Source organism: Kryptolebias marmoratus, linkage group LG3 (assembly GCF_001649575.2).
Source record: "Kryptolebias marmoratus isolate JLee-2015 linkage group LG3, ASM164957v2, whole genome shotgun sequence".
NCBI classification, from domain to species: Eukaryota; Metazoa; Chordata; class Actinopteri; order Cyprinodontiformes; family Rivulidae; genus Kryptolebias; species Kryptolebias marmoratus.
The window spans coordinates 21,166,111-21,188,550 of NC_051432.1; the positions used below are offsets into that span (position 1 = coordinate 21,166,111).

The 22,440-nt window shown below is 40.5% G+C and overlaps 1 protein-coding gene across 2 annotated transcripts in view; it reads left to right on the forward strand.

Moving 5' to 3' along the window:
• The window catches only part of LOC108241480 (phospholipid-transporting ATPase ABCA1), a 29,855-nt gene extending 7,625 nt beyond the window's left edge, over window positions 1-22,230 (forward strand). The window contains exons 6-49 of one of the 2 annotated variants that reach the window (XM_017425631.3): window positions 2,325-2,446; window positions 3,991-4,182; window positions 5,297-5,386; window positions 9,023-9,266; window positions 9,373-9,512; window positions 9,599-9,715; window positions 10,414-10,608; window positions 11,644-11,852; window positions 11,945-12,121; window positions 12,202-12,424; window positions 12,645-12,866; window positions 13,020-13,224; window positions 13,345-13,458; window positions 13,560-13,734; window positions 13,876-14,007; window positions 14,104-14,243; window positions 14,333-14,470; window positions 14,609-14,838; window positions 14,955-15,027; window positions 15,139-15,341; window positions 15,488-15,539; window positions 15,757-15,870; window positions 16,099-16,247; window positions 16,433-16,557; window positions 16,966-17,064; window positions 17,225-17,414; window positions 17,510-17,604; window positions 17,699-17,731; window positions 17,837-17,942; window positions 18,230-18,304; window positions 18,775-18,944; window positions 19,034-19,211; window positions 19,339-19,454; window positions 19,556-19,700; window positions 19,788-19,911; window positions 20,031-20,160; window positions 20,300-20,483; window positions 20,596-20,702; window positions 20,814-20,955; window positions 21,064-21,198; window positions 21,292-21,395; window positions 21,495-21,587; window positions 21,748-21,991; window positions 22,087-22,230. In XM_017425631.3, the coding sequence (XP_017281120.1) occupies window positions 2,325-2,446; window positions 3,991-4,182; window positions 5,297-5,386; window positions 9,023-9,266; window positions 9,373-9,512; window positions 9,599-9,715; window positions 10,414-10,608; window positions 11,644-11,852; window positions 11,945-12,121; window positions 12,202-12,424; window positions 12,645-12,866; window positions 13,020-13,224; window positions 13,345-13,458; window positions 13,560-13,734; window positions 13,876-14,007; window positions 14,104-14,243; window positions 14,333-14,470; window positions 14,609-14,838; window positions 14,955-15,027; window positions 15,139-15,341; window positions 15,488-15,539; window positions 15,757-15,870; window positions 16,099-16,247; window positions 16,433-16,557; window positions 16,966-17,064; window positions 17,225-17,414; window positions 17,510-17,604; window positions 17,699-17,731; window positions 17,837-17,942; window positions 18,230-18,304; window positions 18,775-18,944; window positions 19,034-19,211; window positions 19,339-19,454; window positions 19,556-19,700; window positions 19,788-19,911; window positions 20,031-20,160; window positions 20,300-20,483; window positions 20,596-20,702; window positions 20,814-20,955; window positions 21,064-21,198; window positions 21,292-21,395; window positions 21,495-21,587; window positions 21,748-21,991; window positions 22,087-22,230 (6,395 nt within the window). The remainder of the gene's footprint in view (window positions 1-2,324; window positions 2,447-3,990; window positions 4,183-5,296; window positions 5,387-9,022; window positions 9,267-9,372; window positions 9,513-9,598; window positions 9,716-10,413; window positions 10,609-11,643; window positions 11,853-11,944; window positions 12,122-12,201; window positions 12,425-12,644; window positions 12,867-13,019; window positions 13,225-13,344; window positions 13,459-13,559; window positions 13,735-13,875; window positions 14,008-14,103; window positions 14,244-14,332; window positions 14,471-14,608; window positions 14,839-14,954; window positions 15,028-15,138; window positions 15,342-15,487; window positions 15,540-15,756; window positions 15,871-16,098; window positions 16,248-16,432; window positions 16,558-16,965; window positions 17,065-17,224; window positions 17,415-17,509; window positions 17,605-17,698; window positions 17,732-17,836; window positions 17,943-18,229; window positions 18,305-18,774; window positions 18,945-19,033; window positions 19,212-19,338; window positions 19,455-19,555; window positions 19,701-19,787; window positions 19,912-20,030; window positions 20,161-20,299; window positions 20,484-20,595; window positions 20,703-20,813; window positions 20,956-21,063; window positions 21,199-21,291; window positions 21,396-21,494; window positions 21,588-21,747; window positions 21,992-22,086) is intronic. The other variant, XM_017425632.3, reaches the window with a different exon arrangement.
• The last annotated feature ends 210 nt before the right edge of the window (window positions 22,231-22,440 follow it).

Genomic DNA, 22,440 nt, shown 5'->3' on the forward strand with positions numbered 1-22,440 from the left:
ATCGAGTCAGCAGATGAGATTTAGACTAATAAGGAGAAGGGCTTGAGAAGCATTGGTGGGCAAGAAGAACCCTTTAACCCTACATTTGTTTTTCTTTCTCCGGTGCAATGGATATTTGACAGATAGGACAGCATTTAGCATTTGACAGAAACCTGAAAAAGTGAATATATGAAATTAAAGAATTTAGTAGGCAGGTGAACTTTTGACTAACTAAATTAGGTATATTTTTAAGACCGAAAAGATTATTCAATATGCAAAACATATGGAAAACTAGAAGTATACTTTCATGTTAATGTATTATTAAAGTTGAAAATCTTATTTTTTTTATCTCATTTTGTAAGTTGATGAATTGATATAAATTGGAGCTTACTTCCTTTGTTTGTTGTTATTCTCAATGTTTTTACTGTTCAGGAGTTGCCAGCCCCGTTGTGACGCATTGGGAGATAATGTATTACTAAAGACAAGTTTGACAAGTGATAACACAGGTTTTAAAGGTGTGTGATGTTGGTTAGTTTGAATATTGAGGAGGATGAGCAGCACTGGAGCGAGTGCAGACTTGTAAGTCTTAATAAAGGACTGGCATTGGCGTTAAGCCAGCTCTATCCTTAAAAACATTCAAATAAAATGCATAAACAACTCACAAAGATAACAATCTAAGAGTAATTGCCTTGTCTTACTTCTGAAATGACTTTGTTTCTAATAATTGAGATTTACACCACATAATAAAAACACAGACAATGCTAATCAAATTGTAGTTATTGTTTTTTTTTATTTCAATGGTACACCTCCCAGACTTGTATAACCTCAGGGGTCCTAGTTTGTAGTTCAATGGGAAATGTGACTTCCTACTGGGACACTGATTAGACTCTATTAGGCCTCCCTGCTCGGTAGCCGTTGAGAATTGAAACTATAAACACACAAAGAGAGCTGGCAGATGTGTAAGCTGCACAGGCACAAGTATGACTGTAGGGTGGGAATAGAAAACAAATTGTGTTTGATGCACAATCTCATGTCAAAATGAGCAACTGGCCCCCACACTCTTGTGCAGAGCTATGCTGGGTAGAATGGGTGAGGGTGAGGGGGGTGACAAAACATGGCAGGAACTCGCTGTTCTCTTTCACTTCCTCCCGTGGGGTGTTCACTTGAGGCAAAGTGTTTCCTGTATGTAAAAGTCTGCAGTGTCCTATGGTGGTTAAAAAACAATGTCAAAAAAATATTAACAGTGATGGAGTTAGCACCAGATAAGTAGAAGTAAGAAAATACACACATATTTATAAAAGCCTAAAAGATGTATTTGGGAAAGCAACAAAGTGGAGCAAAATGAAGGAGATAAAAGCAATCATGTATTCTTTGTAAAGAATGATTGATGTTTATGATAAAAAAGGCAGTAAAGGAATGTGTGTGTTTTTTTCTTGGGGGTAAGATCACTTCACATCAGGCTTTGCTAACATAAAATCAAACCTTCAGATCTCTGCAGCCAGTATGTAAAGGTTGGGAAAACACTAAAAAAGAAAAGTCAAGGAACACAGAAAAGGCAGTTGAGAAATTTAGGGAGGAAGGGAGTTTGAGACAGGGAAGAAGGAGAGAGTATTTGGAGCAAAGTTTAGTGTCCTGTAGTAACCTCTGCTGACTATGAAGTTTAGAGTTGGTGAGAAGTGGGAACTGTGTGTATTAGTGTGAGCGTGTGCGTGAGAGCCCATAACTGCACAGCTGACTTGAGCCAGCTGCAGAAAGTGTTTGACTTCCTTGGAATGCAACGAAAGTACAAAGAGTTTTCAGAGTTTAGAGAAGATGGAATCTGTCTGTAAACGGTATTCAAATTTGGATGTGGTTTGGAATCGGTCAAGTTTGCCCACGTCTTGTGGTGGTGGGCGATCATGTAATTGCCTGTGCGTGTGCTCTTGTTTGCTTGTCTGTTTGGCAAAACATCTCATGGACCACTGGACAGGTTTTAATGAAGCTCTCAGCATGTCCATCTACAGCTGATTAACTTTTGGAGTCAACTCGATATAAGATGGCCACCACAGCTAATCAACCTTAACCGACATAAAAATAGCTACAAGTCAGTCAGATCTGGCCTGATATTACTTGACATGTGATGCAGCCTGGAAATCTTTTAGACAGATTACCTGTATGTGAGAATTTCTGAATGGCTTGGAGAAGAAGTGAGTAGTCTAAGCCAACAAATCTGTTTGAAGTTTGATTATTTAATTGAGTTTATGTAAAAGCAAGCTTACGACACTTGCTACATACTGTCTGTTTTTTTGTGAGAATTTTAATGTCTTATGATTTCCTAACTTCAGGTGTTATTGTATATTTTCCAGGCTTTAAGCTGAAGGACTTTTTGAGAGACAATGAGACCCTGTCTGAATTTCTACACCACAATGCATCTCTTCCTCACCACGCACTGAGGCAAATCCTAGAGGCTGATGTCAACTTGGAGAAGGTAAGATACATACAAATATAAAAATGTTTTTTTCCTTTATCACATATGAAATAACTTGACTCCCCAACCACAGCGATTGTGCATAAATCTAATGACCTTGGCTTTGGTCAGTTGGGCCACAGGATTCAGCTTCAGTACAGCTAAGCCTTTAATACCCAGGAGAAAAATCATAGTGAGCGGGGGGGATGTAGAGTCTATTAGGCAATGACCCATCGCTCATCTGGTTTTCTGTTATTTTATTTGGTGGATTGATATGAAATTGTTATTTTTATTTCAACTCGAGCGCTCACATTTTCTGTTATTGTAACCTCACTCGATTAATTTCATCCATCTGTTCCAGTGCAATAGTTTCCCCTGACAAGACAATCTGTTTCTCAGTGACTCCCTGAACACACAGGACCTGTCTTATTCCATTCAAATGAGTTATATTTAAATAACTCACGATGCATACAGAAACTGATTCGGCGTCTTTGTTCTACATCAGCAACAGCTTCTAACCCCAGATCGTCACGTCATCCCTGCTTCGTTGTCTGATGCTGCAGTCACATGATTTATCCTCTACACCCCTCCCCCACAGTTCCTCCTCACGTGCAGAGGCAGAAGCTCTAAGTCAAAAACACATTATAGCGTTTGACTCACTCCTTTCTCTCAGACATCGATTGATCACACAGAGAATTCTCTTCCAACCCGTGAACATCAGACGTGCAGAGGAGTGAAAATGATCCTCCAATCATTGATGCCCCCATTGTTGTAAAAAAATAAAAATAAAAGCAGTGTGGCTTTTTGTTCCGCAAACCCAAAAACAAACACGACCAGGCTCACGTTCAATTAGAAGAACCTCTGAAAGGAAAACGTGTTTGAATTTTTCACATGGTGATTAGTATGATTCCCAATTCCCATTTAGAGACAAGCGACTGAGTGCCTCTCCCTGGTAAACACCAACATCTTGACAGAAAAAAAGAGCCTCTGTCCAGTCCTTGAATGCTCTCGGTCACGTTTCACTAAAGGACATCTTGTTACTTTGCCTCTGTAGGTGCAGCTGCGCTTCCCGCTTCCAGTATTGCAACTTTGTTTGAATAAGTGAGATAGAGAGCATTAGTCTAAAAAAATGTTTTATTTATTACAAATTTCTTAGAAGTTTGAGAACGGTGTTTGTCAAAATGGGCTTTTTATTATGTCCTAAACACTTCCCAGTATTGACTTCTCTTACCTCATTGTTGTTTTCTGATATCATTGCATTTTTGTTCTCTCCATCTGGTGCAAGGATTTTTCTTTTTTTTTTCTGAAACATAACCGTCTTAAGTGAGCCAAGAACAATTTTTAACAGAGGTTTGTGTTGTGTTTTGATGGAGCGCCATTGGTCAAGTTAATCATAAATCTGTAGCTGAAAGGTGTATTTTTCATTGTGTATTTTTATATTCTAGTTGCAGGATGTTCTGCCAGTAAAACAATATGGTTGCATGATTTTTTTTTTAAATCAAAACAACACAAGACCTCATGTGTGCTTTTCATAATAATCTAAATCTTTCTTTTTATTTTTTTAGGTGCTCACTAAAGGTTTTGGATTTCATCTCAAAGACCTCTGCAACGTGACACCCCTGGAAGAATTTGTCCACATCGCTGACCACAATGTGTCCCATTTAACCCAAGAAATAATTTGCAAGTCATCCATTGATTGGCTGAACAAAGCTCAAGACCACTTCCTCTCCAACTTGGACTTTCTGAAACCGATTCAGGTGAGTCTGATGAGTTGTAGTTTTACCATCTGAGAGTTTCTCAATTAAAACTCATCTTTTTCTTTCAATAATTAATGAGCTGTTAGCTGTGGTACTGTCAGCTTGTGATAAATGATAGCCTTTTTTTTTTTGCTTCAGCAGGGTATCACTATCAAAAACTGAACTACATCCGTTGATTCCTTATCTCCTTTTCTCCTTCTATAATTAGCATTGCCTCTCCTGTGCAGGCATGCTCCCAGACAGCCTGCCCCTTCCCATAAACCTTTGACCTAAATGTGAGTCAGGGTAGGGAAACATGAACTACTGAAGAAGGGTGATAGAAAATGATTCTAATTTGTCTTTGCTATAGATGTAAGAAGACAAAGATTGAAATTTTTTTCACAACCTCACAGAAAAGAATGTGGTGGGTTTTTTTTTTCCGCTCAACTGAGACTTAAGTTCTGGCTCTTCGGTGATTCACCCAAAATACACGTTGTCCCTAAAATGAGTCCAAGTTTTGCAAAAACATAATGCAATAGAGGAATTTATTTCCATCGTAGGCAAAATGGCATAAATCACGAGGAAAGGAACTCTTACATAACTCTCTCAACTTTATCCTGCATGTGGAGCAGAGGGAGGGTGATAAATTATTAGGAAAAGAGAAAGTGATCATATAAGAGTCAGAGACAGAACTCATTAAAGTATCCTCCTTATTTCCCAGAGGGCTGCTCGCTTTTCAGTGACACCTGTGCTTTATCAAATGTCAGCTATTCCGACAGCTGACAGCTTAGTGTGATAAACTAGAGAACTCAAACGCACACAAACACACAACGGGGTACCCACGCCACAGTGTGACAGATTGAAGCATAGGAGGTTAAAACCTCATGGGCTTGTTGTTCTTTCTTGACTCACCTCTTCCCCCTCTCACTTCAGTGTAATCGCTCTTTTTTTTTTGCTTATCTTTATCACTACCTTTCACATTTCTCTGTGATGAAACTTCCTAAAAGAAAATTTGAAGAAGTTATAAAGTAAATACTAAAAGAAATGAGAACATTTTATTTGTTTTTCCCTGAGATGCCTTAAGTGTGAACACAAACTGGAATAACTGGAATAATGAAACCATCTTATTTAACAGAGAGATGTGAGGTCGGATCCTGAAGTGGTTCAGGAAGTCTCTGCTGCAACCGGCAACCTTCTGGAGAGCCTGGGAGCGTTGGCTGTGGAGGTAAATAGCACATGCTCATTTACCAAGAACATGTAAAAAATACATAAAAACAGGACTTTTAAAGTATCTGTATCCAAAGTTCAGCAGTTGTGTTTATGAAGGACATCGATTCGTCTCTGATGAAACTGAATTTAAACTCGGAGAACTCTGGGTCACAGCTGTATTTACAACATTAACACATACATGCTCTGCATGCAGTTGTTCATACTGATTTGTCACAATTGTTGGATTTAAAAATTATAAAAAGTTCTTTTAGATCCAAACAGTTGGTTTGAATAAAATAATTTCAGACAGGTTAGTGGGTTTCTATGATTTTTGTTTTTACATTCAGTCACTTTAATGAAGATTTCCAAACTTTATTTTGCACCATGTGACTTTTTTATCTTTGGGCTTGCTTCCACTTCTGAGAAAATAACTGCTCCATTCAAAATTATATATATTTTGCTGTGGATTAATGTTTCCCCAACTGTTAAATAAAGATAAGCACACTGGTCAAACTCCTCCTGTAGCTGGTTGCAGAAACCCCTGACTCAGTGAACTACCAGGTGCACTGTCCTTATTGTTTCACACGAACAGCATACTATCACATGCATACACACACACATGGCTGACCTAAGCTAATGTAACTCAGTCTGAGCTGTTGGAATGCACTGAGAAAGGAAAAAAGCAGCGTTTGGTTGTGCATACTCACTAAACACAACACAACTCCCTTTCTCTCAGGCCCAAGCTCTGCTGATGTGGCAAAACAGAAAGACCCAGCTGTGTGTGTGTGCGTGTGCACACGTGTGTGTTTGCATGTCTATGCGTGCACGCTTGGGTTTCCTGTCTAAACAAATATAAGACCTTACATAAACTAAAGCCTTCATTATGTTTGATGGTAATTCTGGAAAAGGTATTGAAATTTCCTTCCTGACAAACCAGTATAAACCTGTCCAACACATATTTTGTTATATTAGAAAAAAAATATCTTATAGTCAATGTTCAGGCAATTAGTTTATTAGTCATTATCTAACAGAATATGCACCTATATTACTCATATTCATTATATAGTATCTCACTGGGTATATAGTATCTCGCTGGACCGTGCCTTTAGGGAGACTAGTTGGGCAACTCAAAATGGTAGGAAAATAGCAAAAAAATATGCAAATTTCCGTTGCAGTCTCTCTGAATTCTGAGTGTTTGTGGCCTGCGACACATAGGCCAAATTTTTGCTAGAAAATTCATAAAATCATAAAAATCATGACCTGTTTTTGTGAGCACAGTTTTCAGAACCGCATTCTTGGTCATGTGCATTATTTCGTTGTCCTCTTCCGCCGACATCATACCCACCTGATCTCGCCTTGTACCCACCTTGGCAGACGCCCCCATGTATATTAATAAATCTGCTGGAGTAGACTTTTGAACCAGTTTTTCAATAATTACTATTTATCATCAGCATGGTTTTTAGACCTGCATGTTTGCCCTGGATGTTTCCTGTCAGAGGAGAGCTCCTGTGCAGGTGTCATATTACAGCTCTAGTGCTCTTGATCAGGTTTGGAGATGCCCGCAACAACTCTGAGACTGTTTTGAGCAAAAAGTTGTTCCATAATTTTTTTGAACATGTTCAAAACTCAAGCAGCAGAACTGCGCACCTCTGCCACTCCTGAGAGAAAATTGAGCACCCCACGAAAGTCTCAAAGACATGCTATTTGCCAGTTGGTCACAGCACAGTGAGATGCTTCCTTTAAAATAACCATCATGTTTCATAGGAGCGCACATCTCCAACAGAAAGTTCCCCACTGCAAAGGACTAGCGTGAACATCAACTGCAGATATTCTCAAATGCTCGTGGATGTTTTTGTCTCCTGCTCTGAGCAATGTGTGACTATGTTTGCTTAAAGTAAATTTACATAAATATAGATGACATGTATATTATACCTAAAGGTCTTCAAACATTAAGCCCATGATCTCATATATTTATGATCCGCTCCTGAGCTGGTCTGGTCTAAATAGCTGTGCACTTGAGCAGTAGTTTGAACTATAGTAACCTCACACAGGCTTTGTTGTAAGGTTACTATAGGACAATCCTGTGTCTCTGCCTGCCTGTCTGTGTCCCTGGATTTTTCTAGATGTGCGGGTGTGGGTGCAGGTGCGTGCATCTACAAACATGCAATTGTGTGTTTTATTCATCCAGTCATCTGGCTCATTTCGCTTAGGCATTAGCTCACGAGGGAATGAATCATTTCCTCCGAGCCCTACTTATTCGCTCAGACGTAGAAAGAAAATTGTGACAGGCAGAAATACTTGTATGCGTGTAGTGTTTTCAAAAACACTAGTTAGGATCCAGCTTGAGAAATTGACACCAATAAATTGTCGAAGAAAAAAAAACATTTTCTTCATAAGGTCGTGAAGCTCTATATTTAAACACCCACCTTTAAACCTTCCTCTGTTTCCAAGCCTCATCTCCACCTCCTCCTTCACTGCACTCTGGCTTTCTTCCCTTTTTTCCTTTCTTTCTCCTCATATATTCTGTCAGGAAAAAGGTTTGACTTTCTCAGCTTCCATCCGTCTCCTACAGGGTCCATACTTACTGTAAGCCTAATTACCCCCCTCTCCTTCACACTTCAAAAACAAAGGTCCCCCTCTGATTCACCCTTTCTTTGTTTTTACTTGCATAGAAACACAAACCCCTCCTTTCGTTCTTTTCTTGTCACGGATTGGTGTCATAATTGCATGTGTAGTTGACTTGTTTGGAGACATTATTTGGGAACTTGTACAGACTTGTCTCTTGATCTAAAGTAACCTTGTGGTGAACCAAAATGAACTCCGTGTTCACTGATGTAACAATGCGTATGACTGCGAACGGGCTATCACATTACCTCTAATTCTTCTTGAGAAAACAGCAACATAACAAAAACTCATATTGTTCTGCAATGGTGGCAAACACAGCTACAGAACTGTGCCAAAGTAAAACAAAGGAAACAATTCAAACATAAAATCTGAGTGGGCCTTAATTTAAAAGTCTCCAAACAAAGAAAAGAGTTGTGTGGGGTCTTATTCCAACTCGTGAAATTATTTTAAATGGTAAACAAGCCTATTTTTATTCATTATTCTGAATTTTTTGAGACTGAATAAAAATAACTAAACAGCAAACAGTACGAGTTCTGTGCTGTGAAGTAAATTTGCAATTAACATGCTCCCGAGTGGCATCTGTGTTTCTCGCGTTACGTGTTATCTAAACGTTCCCCTCCTGATAACGATGCAGACCCCCTCACACGCACACTCGCAGGACTGGGTCCAGCAGTTAAATTTATCTCAGTCATGCAGACGGTCAAGTGCTAAGTGTCTCCGCCCCACAGAGCAGAGCTTGACTAGCATGGTTAGAATACCGCTCGTGGTGCCGATGATGTCTGCTTCAGATTTGTTGTGACAAATGACAGCTTTTCAGAATGTGGAGGTATTATTTTCCCTTCTTACATTTCAAGTAGCAGCACTGTACTTTACATGTGACACAGAGACATTTGCGATTTCCTGAAGGAAGAACAGTGTACAAAACACTTGAGGTTGTAGTGTAACATGCATGTTTTGTGCTAAACTGATTTAGGAGGTAGAACCATCTTCCTCAGGCTTTAATTGTTTAATTTGCGTCTCTCAACAGTTTTCCAGTATGAATAGTTGGAAAGATATGAGAAAGGAAATCCTGTATCTGACTGCCAATACGAAAGGGTCTCCGAAGCAGGTGTACGAGGCCGTGTCACGTATTGTCTGCGGGCATCCAGAGGGAGGTGGTCTTAAAATCAAGTCTCTCAACTGGTATGAAGACAACAACTACAAGGCCCTGTTTGGACACCACGGCAATGAGAGTGACAGCGAACCAATCTTCACTTACGACAACTCTTCCAGTGAGCACCCAAAGCTTGAAGTTTATTTCAGTTTTTCAGTTATTTATTTCCTTGCCTTTTAATCGGCGCAGAAACGACCTCTCAATGTGATTTTTGTATTTTCTAGCTCCTTATTGTAACAACCTGATGAAGGGCCTGGAGTCCAGCCCCATTTCCAGGATGATCTGGCGAGCTCTAAAACCTCTTCTCATTGGGAAGATCCTGTACACCCCAGATACACCAGCAACACAGAGGATCATCCACGAGGTACAAGTGGCCCATCACAGCTTAAACTTAAAAAAACAAAAAACCTCTGAACCAGTGAAGTAAACATACCTTTATGTGATTTCTAGGTTAATAAGACCTTCCAGGAGCTGGGTGTCCTGAGAGACCTCGGTGGCATGTGGGAGGAAATGAAGCCCAAATTTTGGAATTTTATGGAAAATAGTGAAGAAATGGATTTGGTCAGGGTAAGTAGATGCACTGACGTCATTTGTGTAGCCACAACATAGCTGTGTTTGCAGCATACTTCCTGTTTACATGGGTGGCATCTGTGTAGTTGTTGTATAATCATTCATCTAATGTAAGCCTGACTGTCACAAAGAAAGTTTATTTTCTTGTTGGGTTATTCTCAGACAGATGAAAGTATTTGAAGATGTTCAGAAACAAAACAAAGGCATAGAAAATGTTTATTTATTATGAGCTCATAAAACAGAAAAGAGATGAATATGAACGGATTACTCAGCTCTCAGGTACAACTTTAAGGGTCAACCAGTAAACTTGGCCATTTAAAACCATAAAGTAGTCATCTGCAAACTTTTACATTGCAGCTAAATATCAAAACAAGGCTTGGATTTATTTAACATGTTACACAAAGCAGAGACAAGCACACTGGATATTTGAGAAGGTCTGTAGCTGATGTTAATTTTCTGGTTTTGACCACAACATCTCTCTTGTTTCTTTGTAAAATGCATAAGCACCACCTCCACCTAGTGGTGAAAAGTGTCACAGTAGAATTACTACAAATGTAGTAAAGGAAATGATACTGTCCTATTTAAAGTTTAATTTCTAGGCCTGAGCTATTTGGATATTTTTATATGAAGCTTTGATAATGTTTTAGTTGTTTTAAATAAGTAGTAAATAATAAAATGCTTTTTTTTTTTTTCAGTCCCTGCTCCAAAGCAATGTCAGCGCTGTTTTCCTGAACACCCAGCTCAGTGAGACTGACTGGACCGTGTCAGATGTGGCAGATTTCCTATCCAAAGCCTCAGAGGACCGCAGACCTGCCGGCTCAGTGTACACCTGGAGAGACGTCTTCAACGAAACCGACCGGGCCATACAGACCATTTCGCAGTTCATGGAGGTCAGTGTGTTACCGAGAAAACTCACATTCACAACATTTTTTTTCCCCCAGTAAATAAAATGCAGAGCGTGAAATATTGTTTTTATGTGACTCATTCTCTCTGGAAATGCTTCATGTCAGTGCTTAACAACAATTTTACACATTTTCCTGTGAGGTTTAATGCATTACTTCAGAACCCACCTTGAAATCTAATGTTTTACACTTTTTACATTTTATCACTGTGAACACTGCTTCTTTTAATTGTCTATTCAGTTCAAATAGAACTAGGTCATTCCAGTGGACAGCCACGTCTAAACTCTCAACAGAGTTGTTTTTCTGGCAGGGAATTTCTGCACTGAGGTGTAATGCTAAACAGTTGAAGTCAGTTCTTGATCCTTCTCACACAAACATTAAACACACTAAAACTTCCTTAACCAATTTTTAACAGCACTGTAAACCAATCACTGACCCACTGGCTATGTTTTTCTTGTCAAGATGGTCATATAATGTTTGTAAACTGATGTTTCACGCACCAGAAACTATGTCAAGGCCTTAAGGTGTTTATGCTGCATTTTATCACTTTATGCTTTCTGAACTTACTGGCATATCACACTCCTGGGAAAAGGGAATTGGATACATTTTCAGCTTATGTCAGCTAAACAAGCAAGAGGCTAATCTGTAAGTCTCAGTAAAACCAGATAAACAATTCCAGACCGGTTACTCAGTGTCCACCCAAGATACACGAGTTTGTTTCGAAGGGTAAAAGTTCATAGATGTTTTCTAATTCTTGTCTTCTTTGTTGTGAGACACACTGTTATATTTTGAGCAATATTACTTTATAATTGTTAATGACAAAACTAATTTAATTATTTAAAGAATTTTATTTTTATTTTTTGGGTTTGGAGTGTGTCAAACCTTCAACTCTTTTTGGAGTATTTTTTGTTTGTAATCATGTGATTTTCCACCTTCATAGGAGAGCAACTACTGCTACAAAACACCTTTATATATCATCATATTTTAAAAAATAAACATATCCATAATCCACCTTGTCTGCAGTGTGTGAACCTGGACAAGTTGGAGCCAGTTGCTAATGAGGAGCGCCTTGTCAACAAGTCCATGGGTCTTCTGAATAACCAGAAGTTCTGGGCTGGGATCGTGTTTCCTGACATCGCTCGTAACAACAGCACAGACCTGCCTCCCAATATCAACTACAAAATCCGTATGGACATCGATAACGTGGAGAGGACAAACAAAATCAAAGATGGGTGAGTGGCTGGCGTAACCACACATGCACACCTAGCCGATTTCCTAGATTTTATATTGAAATTATGGAATAAATTTTTACATTTCTTTGCAGATATTGGGACCCTGGTCCCAGGGCGGACCCCTTTGAGGACCTTCGGTACATCTGGGGTGGGTTTTCCTACCTGCAGGACGTCATTGAGCAAGGAATCACCCGAGCCATCACTGGCACCAAGGCGAGGACAGGCATCTACATTCAGCAGATGCCTTATCCCTGCTACGTCGATGACATGTAAGTGAATGCTGTGTATACAAGTTGGGCAGGTAGTGCAACGAGTTCCTGTCTAACTTTTTCTGTCCGCTTTTTCTCAGATTCTTGCGAGTGATGAGCAGGTCAATGCCTCTCTTCATGACTTTGGCATGGATGTATTCAGTAGCCATCATCATCAAGGGCGTTGTGTACGAGAAGGAGGCGCGACTGAAGGAGACCATGAGGATCATGGGACTGAATAATGGCATCCTGTGGCTGAGCTGGTTCATCAGCAGTTTAATCCCTCTGCTGATCAGCGCAGGCCTGTTGGTGATGTTATTGAAGGTTAGTGTTGACTCAGACACACACAGACCTACATGTGTTTTTACTTTCTTTGTCATCACGCAGGAATGTCAGCTCATTGTGGAGAACAAAACAACTTCGTCAGTCTGATTATTGCTATCTTTATCTTAACAGTGACTGTTTTTCCATGAATTTTAATTGAATTGTGGAAAATCAAATTGAACCATTTTGTTCAATGCTTTGTTTTTTTGCCTCCTCTCAGATGGGAAACCTGCTGCCATACAGTGACTCGGGCGTCGTGTTTCTCTTCCTGGGGTCCTTTGGCATTGTCACCATCATGCAGTGCTTTCTCATCAGCACCTTATTTTCTCGTGCCAACCTGGCAGCAGCCTGTGGGGGCATCATATACTTCACTCTTTATCTGCCGTATGTTCTTTGTGTTGCCTGGCAAGACTACGTGGGATTTGGAGCCAAAATTGTAGTGGTGAGTGGAAGAGATCTAACTCCAGTCATCAATAATTTTACATTTAGAGTGTTTTTAAAAAGTTCTCCAGTATTTTTTCAAATGCTTGGAAAGATCACTTCTGTTCTCATGTGTTCTCTACACTAAACAATGAATCATCTGTTCTTTTCTCAGAGTGTGCTTTCTCCTGTGGCTTTTGGCTTTGGATGTGAGTACTTTGCCCTGTTTGAGGAGCAAGGAGTGGGAATCCAGTGGTCAAACTTGCTTGCGAGCCCAATGGAGGAGGACAGCTACAACCTGACCACCTCTATTTGCCTCATGCTGTTTGACGCAGTGTTGTATGGAATAATGACTTGGTACATCGAAGCTGTGTTCCCTGGTAAGTCTTGTGAAGGTTTACAGTTGAAACATTTCTTGCCTTGTGCTTCTACATTATTGATTAAGATAAATGATGCAGGATTATTTCAACTTAATTTAAAAGCAATTTATTCTGTTACAGGTCAGTATGGTATCCCAAGGCCTTGGTATTTCCCTTTCACAAAGTCATACTGGTGTGGAGAGAAAGAAAATAAAAACATCAACGCTCTTCTGTCAAAAAAGGGCAATGCTGATGGTAAAAATAACATATATACACACACTGTATCTTTAAGTCAAAGGCAATAATGAGCACAGGCAAACCATTTCTTATCACTAAAATGCTGTTCTTCTCCACAGCTGTGTGCATGGAGGAGGATCCGAGCCACATTGAACCTGGTGTTTACATTGAAAACCTGGTGAAGGTCTACAGCCATGGAAACAAGCTGGCTGTAGACGGACTGTCCCTGAAATTCTACGAGGGCCAGATCACCTCCTTCCTCGGCCACAACGGAGCTGGCAAGACCACGACCATGTAAGATAACATACGTGTTAAGTGTCGCTCATCAATTCTGTTTAATAAATCAGAATTTAAAACTTTGTGATGGGTTTAGAAATGTACTTATCCTAAATGGTAACTGTTATTTTCACTTTTGCCTTTGCTGTTGTTTTTTAGGTCAATCCTGACGGGTTTGTTCCCACCCACTTCTGGTACCGCCTACATCCTCGGCAAGGACATCCGCAGCGAACTGAGCACCATCCGAAAGAACCTGGGTGTCTGTCCCCAGCACAATGTGCTTTTCAGCATGTATGTATGCAATAAGAACCGCAGAAAGTTTTTTGCACGCTGGTTGCTTTTTGTGTTTTGGTATTTTTTGTGATTTGTTGGTTTGCTTTAAACCAGGTTGACAGTGGAGGAGCACATCTGGTTCTACGCTTGTCTAAAGGGGCTCCCTGAGGAGAAGGTGAAAGCTGAAATGGAACAAATCGTGAACGATGTCGGTCTGCCTCACAAGCGGAAGTCCCGCACAAGCACCCTGTCAGGTCAGTTCTGGTTTTGTCTTTTTAATCTTTTCACAAATAGATTTAGATTTGTAGAACATGTTTCTGACTTTTATGTTTTGTCCTTTCAGGTGGGATGCAGAGGAAGTTGTCAGTGGCTTTGGCTTTTGTTGGAGGCTCAAAGGTTGTGATTCTGGACGAGCCCACTGCTGGTGTTGATCCCTATGCACGCAGGGGAATCTGGGACCTGCTCCTCAAGTACAGACAGGGTAAATAAAATTGATAGAAATCTGTAAGGCAACATATTAATATTTTTCTTTTACAGGTGTAAATTAAGGGTGAGGGATTTTACTTTTAGAAACGGCATATGTATTGGAATTTGGATTGAAAATATTGTAATATTTTAGGTCGGACCATCATCCTGTCCACTCATCACATGGATGAAGCTGACATCCTGGGGGACAGAATTGCCATCATTTCCCACGGCAAGCTGTGCTGTGTGGGATCCTCTCTCTTTCTCAAGACCCACCTTGGCACGGGCTACTACCTGACCCTGGTCAAGAGAGACTACGACTTGTCCCTTCAGTCCTGCAGGAACTCTGCCAGCACAGTCTCCTACAGCAAGAAAATAGAAAAGGTACGAGTCAAGCAAACATGAATAATGGCATTACCGCAATTTCCTCTCCTTAAATGGTTCTTAGAAGCAATGCAAATGTAAAAGACTAATTTACCGAGTCTCTGACTTTCATCCAGGAGGACAGTGTATCAGAGAGCAGCTCAGATGCTGGTCTGGGAAGTGAACCAGAAAGTGAAACCACCACCATTGGTAAGAAGCTGAAGGCTGGCTGCCTTTCAGGAAACATTTTATCAAATTAAACCCACCTTCATAAGTTTATCCAAACATTTTTCACTCTTTCTGTCACATTTTTTTCTATAGATGTCTCCCTCATCTCCAATGAGATCTTCAAGCATGTTCCAGAGGCTCGTCTGGTGGAAGATCTCGGTCATGAACTCACTTACATCTTGCCCTACCAGTCAGCTAAAGATGGAGCTTTTGTTGAGCTCTTCCATGAGCTTGACGACCGACTCACAGATTTGGGAATTTCAAGTTATGGAATATCTGATACCACCTTGGAAGAGGTAAGAACTCCTGAAGTTACAATTCATGTTAAAAATCACAATAAGTGCATGTTCTCTGTTTCATTTATTGTTCTTCAGCTTGTAGCCAACTATCACTGGAATTCAGTGAAGCCATTATTTAGATCTTCTTTCTGTTTATGTTGTAGATTTTCCTGAAAGTGGCAGAAGACAACGGAGTGGATTCTGTAGAGCTTTCAGGTGAGATTTATAATGTTTTTACTGCAGTAATGACTCAAAATTAGTCATTTATACATTGGTATGTATTAGAAGTGTAAATGATAGCTCAGAAGCTGTTCTGAGGTCCAGAAATTCTTGACTAAGTGACTTTAGGCAACATAGAGAACTGATGTTTTCAACAAAAACAGAAGAGATGAAACGAAGGTAGTTTTAATTAACGACTTCCTTGTTGCAACAGATGGAGTCGTTCCAACCAGGATTCGCCGGCGTCATGCATTCGGAGACCACCAGAGCTGCCTGAAGCCCTTCACCGAGGACGACTTTGACTTCAATGACTCTGAAGGTGACCCAGGTAGAACTGAATGACAGCTCTTCTGCTGTCAGTCATTGGATCTTTTAGTGTGAATATGTAGCTCAGTTTGCAAACTTGGATAACCTCCTTCTTGTTTTGTTGCTGTTGTAACAAATCAAGACACTGCAATTTCAGGCTTTTAGTTAGAACTTGCAATCCCCTCAGTACTGTTACAAAAGCAGCGCTCCTTATGTTGCAAATGTCCTCACTCTTTGTTCTGGTGTCTAGAATCCCGTGAAACCGACTGGCTCGGAGGAGCAGATGGCAAAGGTTCATACCAGGTCAAAGGCTGGAGTCTGAAGAGACAGCAGTTTGTTGCACTGCTCTGGAAAAGATTCCTCTACGCCCGCCGGTCCAGGAAAGGCTTCTTTGCTCAGGTATGCTGTCTGTTTGGGGTATATGCAATGATAGCAACATTGTTGGCACTGTAAGAGTCTTTTTTCTCTCTCTTGTAATAAGCATCAGTAATAATACAGGACATCTGCATGCAGTAAAGTAATAGTTCTGATCTGAGTCCATATGGGCAAAAGTTAAGATGAATTGCTCTGGTTGTGTTTTTCAGATTGTTCTGCCAGCAGTGTTTGTATGTATTGCACTTGTGTTCAGCCTGATTGTCCCTCCGTTTGGAAAGTACCCCCATCTGGCTCTGCATCCCAGCATGTATGGAGAGCAGTTTTCCTTCATCAGGTGAGACACTTTTCCTTTGGCATACAGTAGTTATTTAGCATCTAGCTCTTCATTTTTGTCATATATTACTTATTTTTGGATGAAAAATATCTCCATATGTATCTGTCCATAAAATAATTTGCTAAAGAACTGTTCAGATTAAAATTTGCTTCAATAAAATGTTTTTTTCTTCTATTATTAGAACAAATAAGCATTTTTTAAATACTTGTTTTGTTGAAATTTTATCCATCACAAAACAGTTTTAAAACACTATATAAATGTAGCAGGACTTTCATATGTTCCAGTTATTTTAAACTTGTAAACAATGACTTCTGATTCAGCTTTTAAGGAAATGACTGTAAATGTTGTAAAGCAGCAGAGTTTTAAAAACTGGTGATTTGAACTGGTGAGTTGTTTTTGTCTTTCCAGTAATGATATTCCTGGAGATGATTACACCGAAAAACTACAGCGAGCTCTGATAGAAAAACCCGGCTTTGGAACACATTGCATGGAAGGCGAGCCCATACCGTGAGTATAATGAGCCAAAAGTTAACAGATATTTTGGAAAGCACATAAATAATATACCTGTAAATCTGCGTTGGTTTTTTTTTGCATCCAACTCTGATTTTAGAAAAAAAAACCTGTTGATTTATTTATAAATGTAAACTCTACTGCCTCTGTGCTCCAGGGACACTACCTGCACGGCTGTTGAAGATGAGTGGGCGATTCCTCAAGTCCCTCAAAGTGTAACGGACATTTTTGACAAAGGCAACTGGACCATGGAGAATCCCTCTCCGCTGTGTGAGTGTAGCTGCGGGAAGCGAAAAAGGATGCTGCCCGAGTGTCCCGCCGGGGCCGGTGGCCTTCCGCCACCACAGGTCAGTGTGGCAAAACAAAATCTAAACCCAAACTCCAAAAATGTCCACTTGCTAAGCACATGTTATTTAACTCTTTTGTTTGTTTTTATATCCAGGTAAAGATCAGCGACAAAGACACTCTGCAGAATCTGACTGGCAGAAACGTGTCAGATTATCTGGTTAAAACCTACGCTCAGATCATCGGCAAGAGGTACGACTATTACTGATAGAGACGTTATATTTCTCAGCACGGATTTCAGTTTGTAGTATCTTAAACATTTAATCACATGGTTCTTCTCTTACAGTCTGAAGAACAAGATTTGGGTCAATGAGTTCAGGTACATTAGAAGACATGATGCATTATTTATGTATAAACAGTACTGATCTCAGTGCTCTTTTGCTGTGGCCTTCTCTGATATAAAATCGGCTGTTCTCTTTAACAGATACGGTGGATTCTCACTGGGTGCCAGAAATTCTCACTTTCAGCCCCAGAAAGATGAAACTGATGAAGCCATAACAAAGCTGAGGAGACGCTTTCATCTTGAAAGAGTAAGAGATTGTATCACATTATTATTATTATTATAATTATACATCACTTATCTGGTCCATAGTAGCCATTTGCACAAAATAAAACTGCCTACATGTTAATTGGGTATAGGACACACACAAGGACTCTTGTGTAACTGTGGTTTATAATTACAGCTGCAGTAAATCTAGATTTGAAATCTAAGTCTGATTAGTTTCAGTTTACCCATGCTCTAAAGAAGACTCTCCCTCTTCTAACTCTCTTTTTGTTCTCCTTGTCTCCTTCTCTTTCTGCCTCCTTCACCCTCCAGGGAACTTCAGCTGATCGTTTTTTCCGCAGTCTCTCCAGTTTTATTCAAGGATTGGACACCAAGAATAACGTCAAGGTTAGCGCTCACTCATATTGACGTGGGCCAAACTTGGTTCTGCAGAATACCGTCAGCTCTTGATGATAATGTTACAGAAATGAACCCTAAAAGCCTCAACTCCACACTTCTGATCCACCCCTTGTGTCCCTGTTACACACTGTCCATTTCTTTTTATTTGTAGATCTTGTTACAGGATTACAAACTAATTTTTGTATTTTCAAATTTTTTGTTTGTGTATTTTATGTGTTGATGAGCTACTAACTGACTAAACCTCAATTCCCAGACACAATACACTAAAAACAGTGAAAATCTAAACTTTTTGGTTCTATTGAAAGAAAAATAGGAGATATTGAAGCAATCAGAGGAGAGTGAAAAATGTACTTTAAGACACTGAGCTGATTTCTGAGCCATTAGTTTACCTCCAAGTTGCTCTTAATTTCCTGTGGTGTTTCAATAATTAAAATCTCACATTTCTTTTTTACCTCCAGATCTGGTTTAACAACAAGGGCTGGCACAGCATTGGTTCTTTCCTCAACGTGATGAACAACGCTATCCTGCGGGCGAGTCTGCCAAGCGGAAAGGACCCCACCAAGTTTGGCATCACTGCCTACAATCACCCACTGAACCTCACCAAGGAGCAGCTGTCGCAGGTTGCTTTGTGAGTGTCACAGTCAATCCAGAAGATGATTTAAATGTTTTTTAACTTTCTTATATACAGCCTTTCTCATTCTTATTGTTTTCTTTCAGGATGACAACATCTGTGGACGTTCTGGTGTCCATTTGCGTGATCTTCGCCATGTCCTTCGTCCCTGCCAGTTTTGTGGTTTTCCTCATCCAGGAGAGAGTGACGAAGGCCAAACACATGCAGTTCATCAGCGGAGTGCAACCCTTCCTCTACTGGCTGGCAAACTTTGTCTGGGATATGGTGAGACATTTCAAAATCAGCTAAACTCCAGTAGAAAAAAATACAAGTAAGCTATTTGTGATCTTGGAAAAAAAATGTTGAGCGAGGACACTGAAAGAATTTCCCTATTTTCCTCCTTCTCTTCCAGTGTAACTACATCGTTCCAGCCACTCTGGTGATCATCATATTTGTATGTTTCCAACAAGAAGCGTATGTGTCCTCCACCAATCTGCCAGTCCTGGCCCTGCTGCTGCTGCTCTACGGGTAATTCGAGCGAACATTCAATTTATTATAATTCTGCAATCATTTGTTTTATTTTGTCTCGAAGAAACTTGCATCTAAAATGATATTTTGGCTTTTTGCAGATGGTCAATCACCCCTCTGATGTACCCAGCTTCTTTCTTCTTTAAGATCCCCAGCACTGCCTATGTGGTTCTAACTAGCGTCAACATACTGATAGGAATCAATGGCAGCGTGTCCACGTTTGTCCTGGAGTTGTTTGGAAGCAATGTAAGGAAATATTAGAGGCAGCAGACTGTTCCCCTTTTTTTAATTAAATGTTCCAATGGATAAATAATAATTTTATTCACATTTTAGGAGATCGGTGGCATTAATGACATCTTGAAGAATGTGTTCCTGATTTTCCCTCACTTCTGCCTGGGTAGAGGACTGATTGACATGGTGAAGAATCAGGCCATGGCTGATGCTTTAGAGAGATTCGGTAACTAAAGCTAATTTTTATCTTAACCTGTCAATAATTTTGACAATGTAGGAAAAAAAATGGTCTTGTAAAAACATAAATAGATGCATTAAAGGGATGAAATCTCTGTTCTGTTGTAGGTGAAAACCGGTTCCGCTCTCCCCTGGCCTGGGACATGGTGGGAAAGAATCTGTTTGCAATGGCCATAGAGGGGGTTGTCTTCTTCTTTATCACCGTCCTCATTCAGTACCGCTTCTGCTTCAAGGCCAGGTTGGTACAATATGTGATTAATCAGCTTAAACCGCATTACCCTCCCTCAAAACATAATCAGCTTATTTATATTAAATTCTGGGAAAACATCTAGTTCAATCTTTCTGGAAGTTGATCTCACTCCTTTGTAACCCTCCAGGTCATCCACCAGCCATCTGAAGCCTATTGGAGAAGAAGATGAGGACGTGGCCAGAGAGCGCCAGAGAATCCAGAGCGGTGGAGGCCAGTCGGACATTTTGGAGCTCAGAGAACTCACCAAGATTTACAAGCGGAAACAGAAGCCAGCAGTGGACCGGCTGTGTGTTGGCATCCCTCCTGGAGAGGTACACGCATCCTCTACTCATTACATAAGTCTGTTTGAAGTTTAAAATGACTAGCTATTGAATTGAATGTTATACACAACAAAAAAACATATATTCGTTTTCTTTTTTGTAGTGTTTTGGTTTGCTGGGAGTAAACGGAGCAGGGAAAACCAGCACCTTCAAAATGCTGACCGGAGACTCGGTTGTCACCAGTGGGGAGGCATACTTGGCCAGCAAGAGGTAAGATAAGAGATCTTTTTTATATTTTTTACTGTAGAAATTAAAATAAATGTAAAATATGTAAGGCTTCAAACAGACTATCTGATCTTTGTGTGTTTTCCCTAATTTCAGTGTAACTACGGAGATAGATGAGGTGCATCAAAACATGGGCTACTGTCCTCAGTTTGATGCCATCAACGACCTTTTGACTGGAAGGGAGCACCTGGAGTTTTATGCTATCCTGAGAGGAGTACCCGAGAAAGAAGTCTGTGAGGTCAGCATATCTACACATCATCTAAATTAGACCTGTGTGTTTTAACAGAAACACAAAAAAAGACTTAAAGGAAAAACACTCACTTGTAACAAACTGTTTCACCACTAGGTGGCAGAATGGGGCATCAAGAAACTGGGATTGGTCAAATATGTGGACAAAGCAGCTGGCAGCTACAGCGGAGGAAACATGAGGAAGCTGTCCACTGCCATTGCTCTCATAGGAGGACCTCCTGTTGTGTTTCTGGTCAGTGAGAAAATGAAATAATAAATTTGACGACTCATGTATTTAACAGCTTCTTTAAGCAGCAGCTGAGCTTCTGTTGTTACTGATTTACAGGACGAACCTACAACAGGCATGGACCCCAAGGCTCGCCGCGCCCTCTGGAACGCCATCTTGAGCATCATCAAAGAGGGACGATCTGTAGTTTTGACTTCTCACAGGTTAGACAAGGCATATATTTTTATATGTGTACAAACAAGCCTAATGATCTCAGTGTGTCCATGTTCCTTATTCTCCATCTTGAATTTTTTTTTTTGCAGCATGGAGGAATGTGAAGCACTCTGCACCAGAATGGCCATAATGGTCAACGGCAGGTTCCGCTGTCTGGGCAGTGTGCAGCACCTCAAAAACAGGTAAACACACACATGCAAACACACACACAGGGCTTTATTTAAACTTGGACGTACTTACACACCAGATTACTTTTAGTCTTTCCACCACACAGACTAAAAGTACATTTTAACTTCACAGGTTGATCAAAGTCATTTTTTTCTTCTTTTTGTTTCACATCAGGTTTGGTGACGGTTACACCATCATCTTGCGGGTGGCAGGGCCGGACCCGGACCTTCGGCCGGTGATGGAGTTCATCGAGCGGGAGCTGCCCGGGAGCACGTTGAAGGAAAAACACCGGAACATGCTGCAGTATCAGCTTCCCTCGTCGCTCACCTCCCTCGCCCGCATCTTCTCGCTGCTTTCTAAGAACAAGGAGGCTCTCAGCATAGAGGACTACTCCGTCTCTCAGACCACTTTAGACCAAGTAAGCAAGACCACCAATGTTCTAATCATAAGTAAGGGCGCTGAAGCCTTTTTAAGCAAGTTCTGATTTGTTTCCTTCTTTTTTTTTTTACTCAGGTGTTTGTCAATTTCGCCAAGGACCAAAGCGACGAGGACCACTTAAAAGACGTCCACATGAGTAAGCGAGACGCTGTTGTTGTGGACCTTTCCCAGTTAAACTCTTTCCTTATGGACAACAAGACGAGGGAGAGCTGTGTCTGAATGCACAAAACCAGTGGGAGTTGCTACACTTCACCCACCCTCCCCCTCAAACTTCAAAATATGGACCACTAACTTGTGGGGGAGAGACAAACTGTGTTCATTTTTTTATTTCTATTTTTTTAGTCTTTTTTTAATTGTTGTCATTCTCAGTGGACCTGCACCTCATCGCACAGCCTTTTGCGAAGGCAACGGGCCGCGGGTATCCTGACA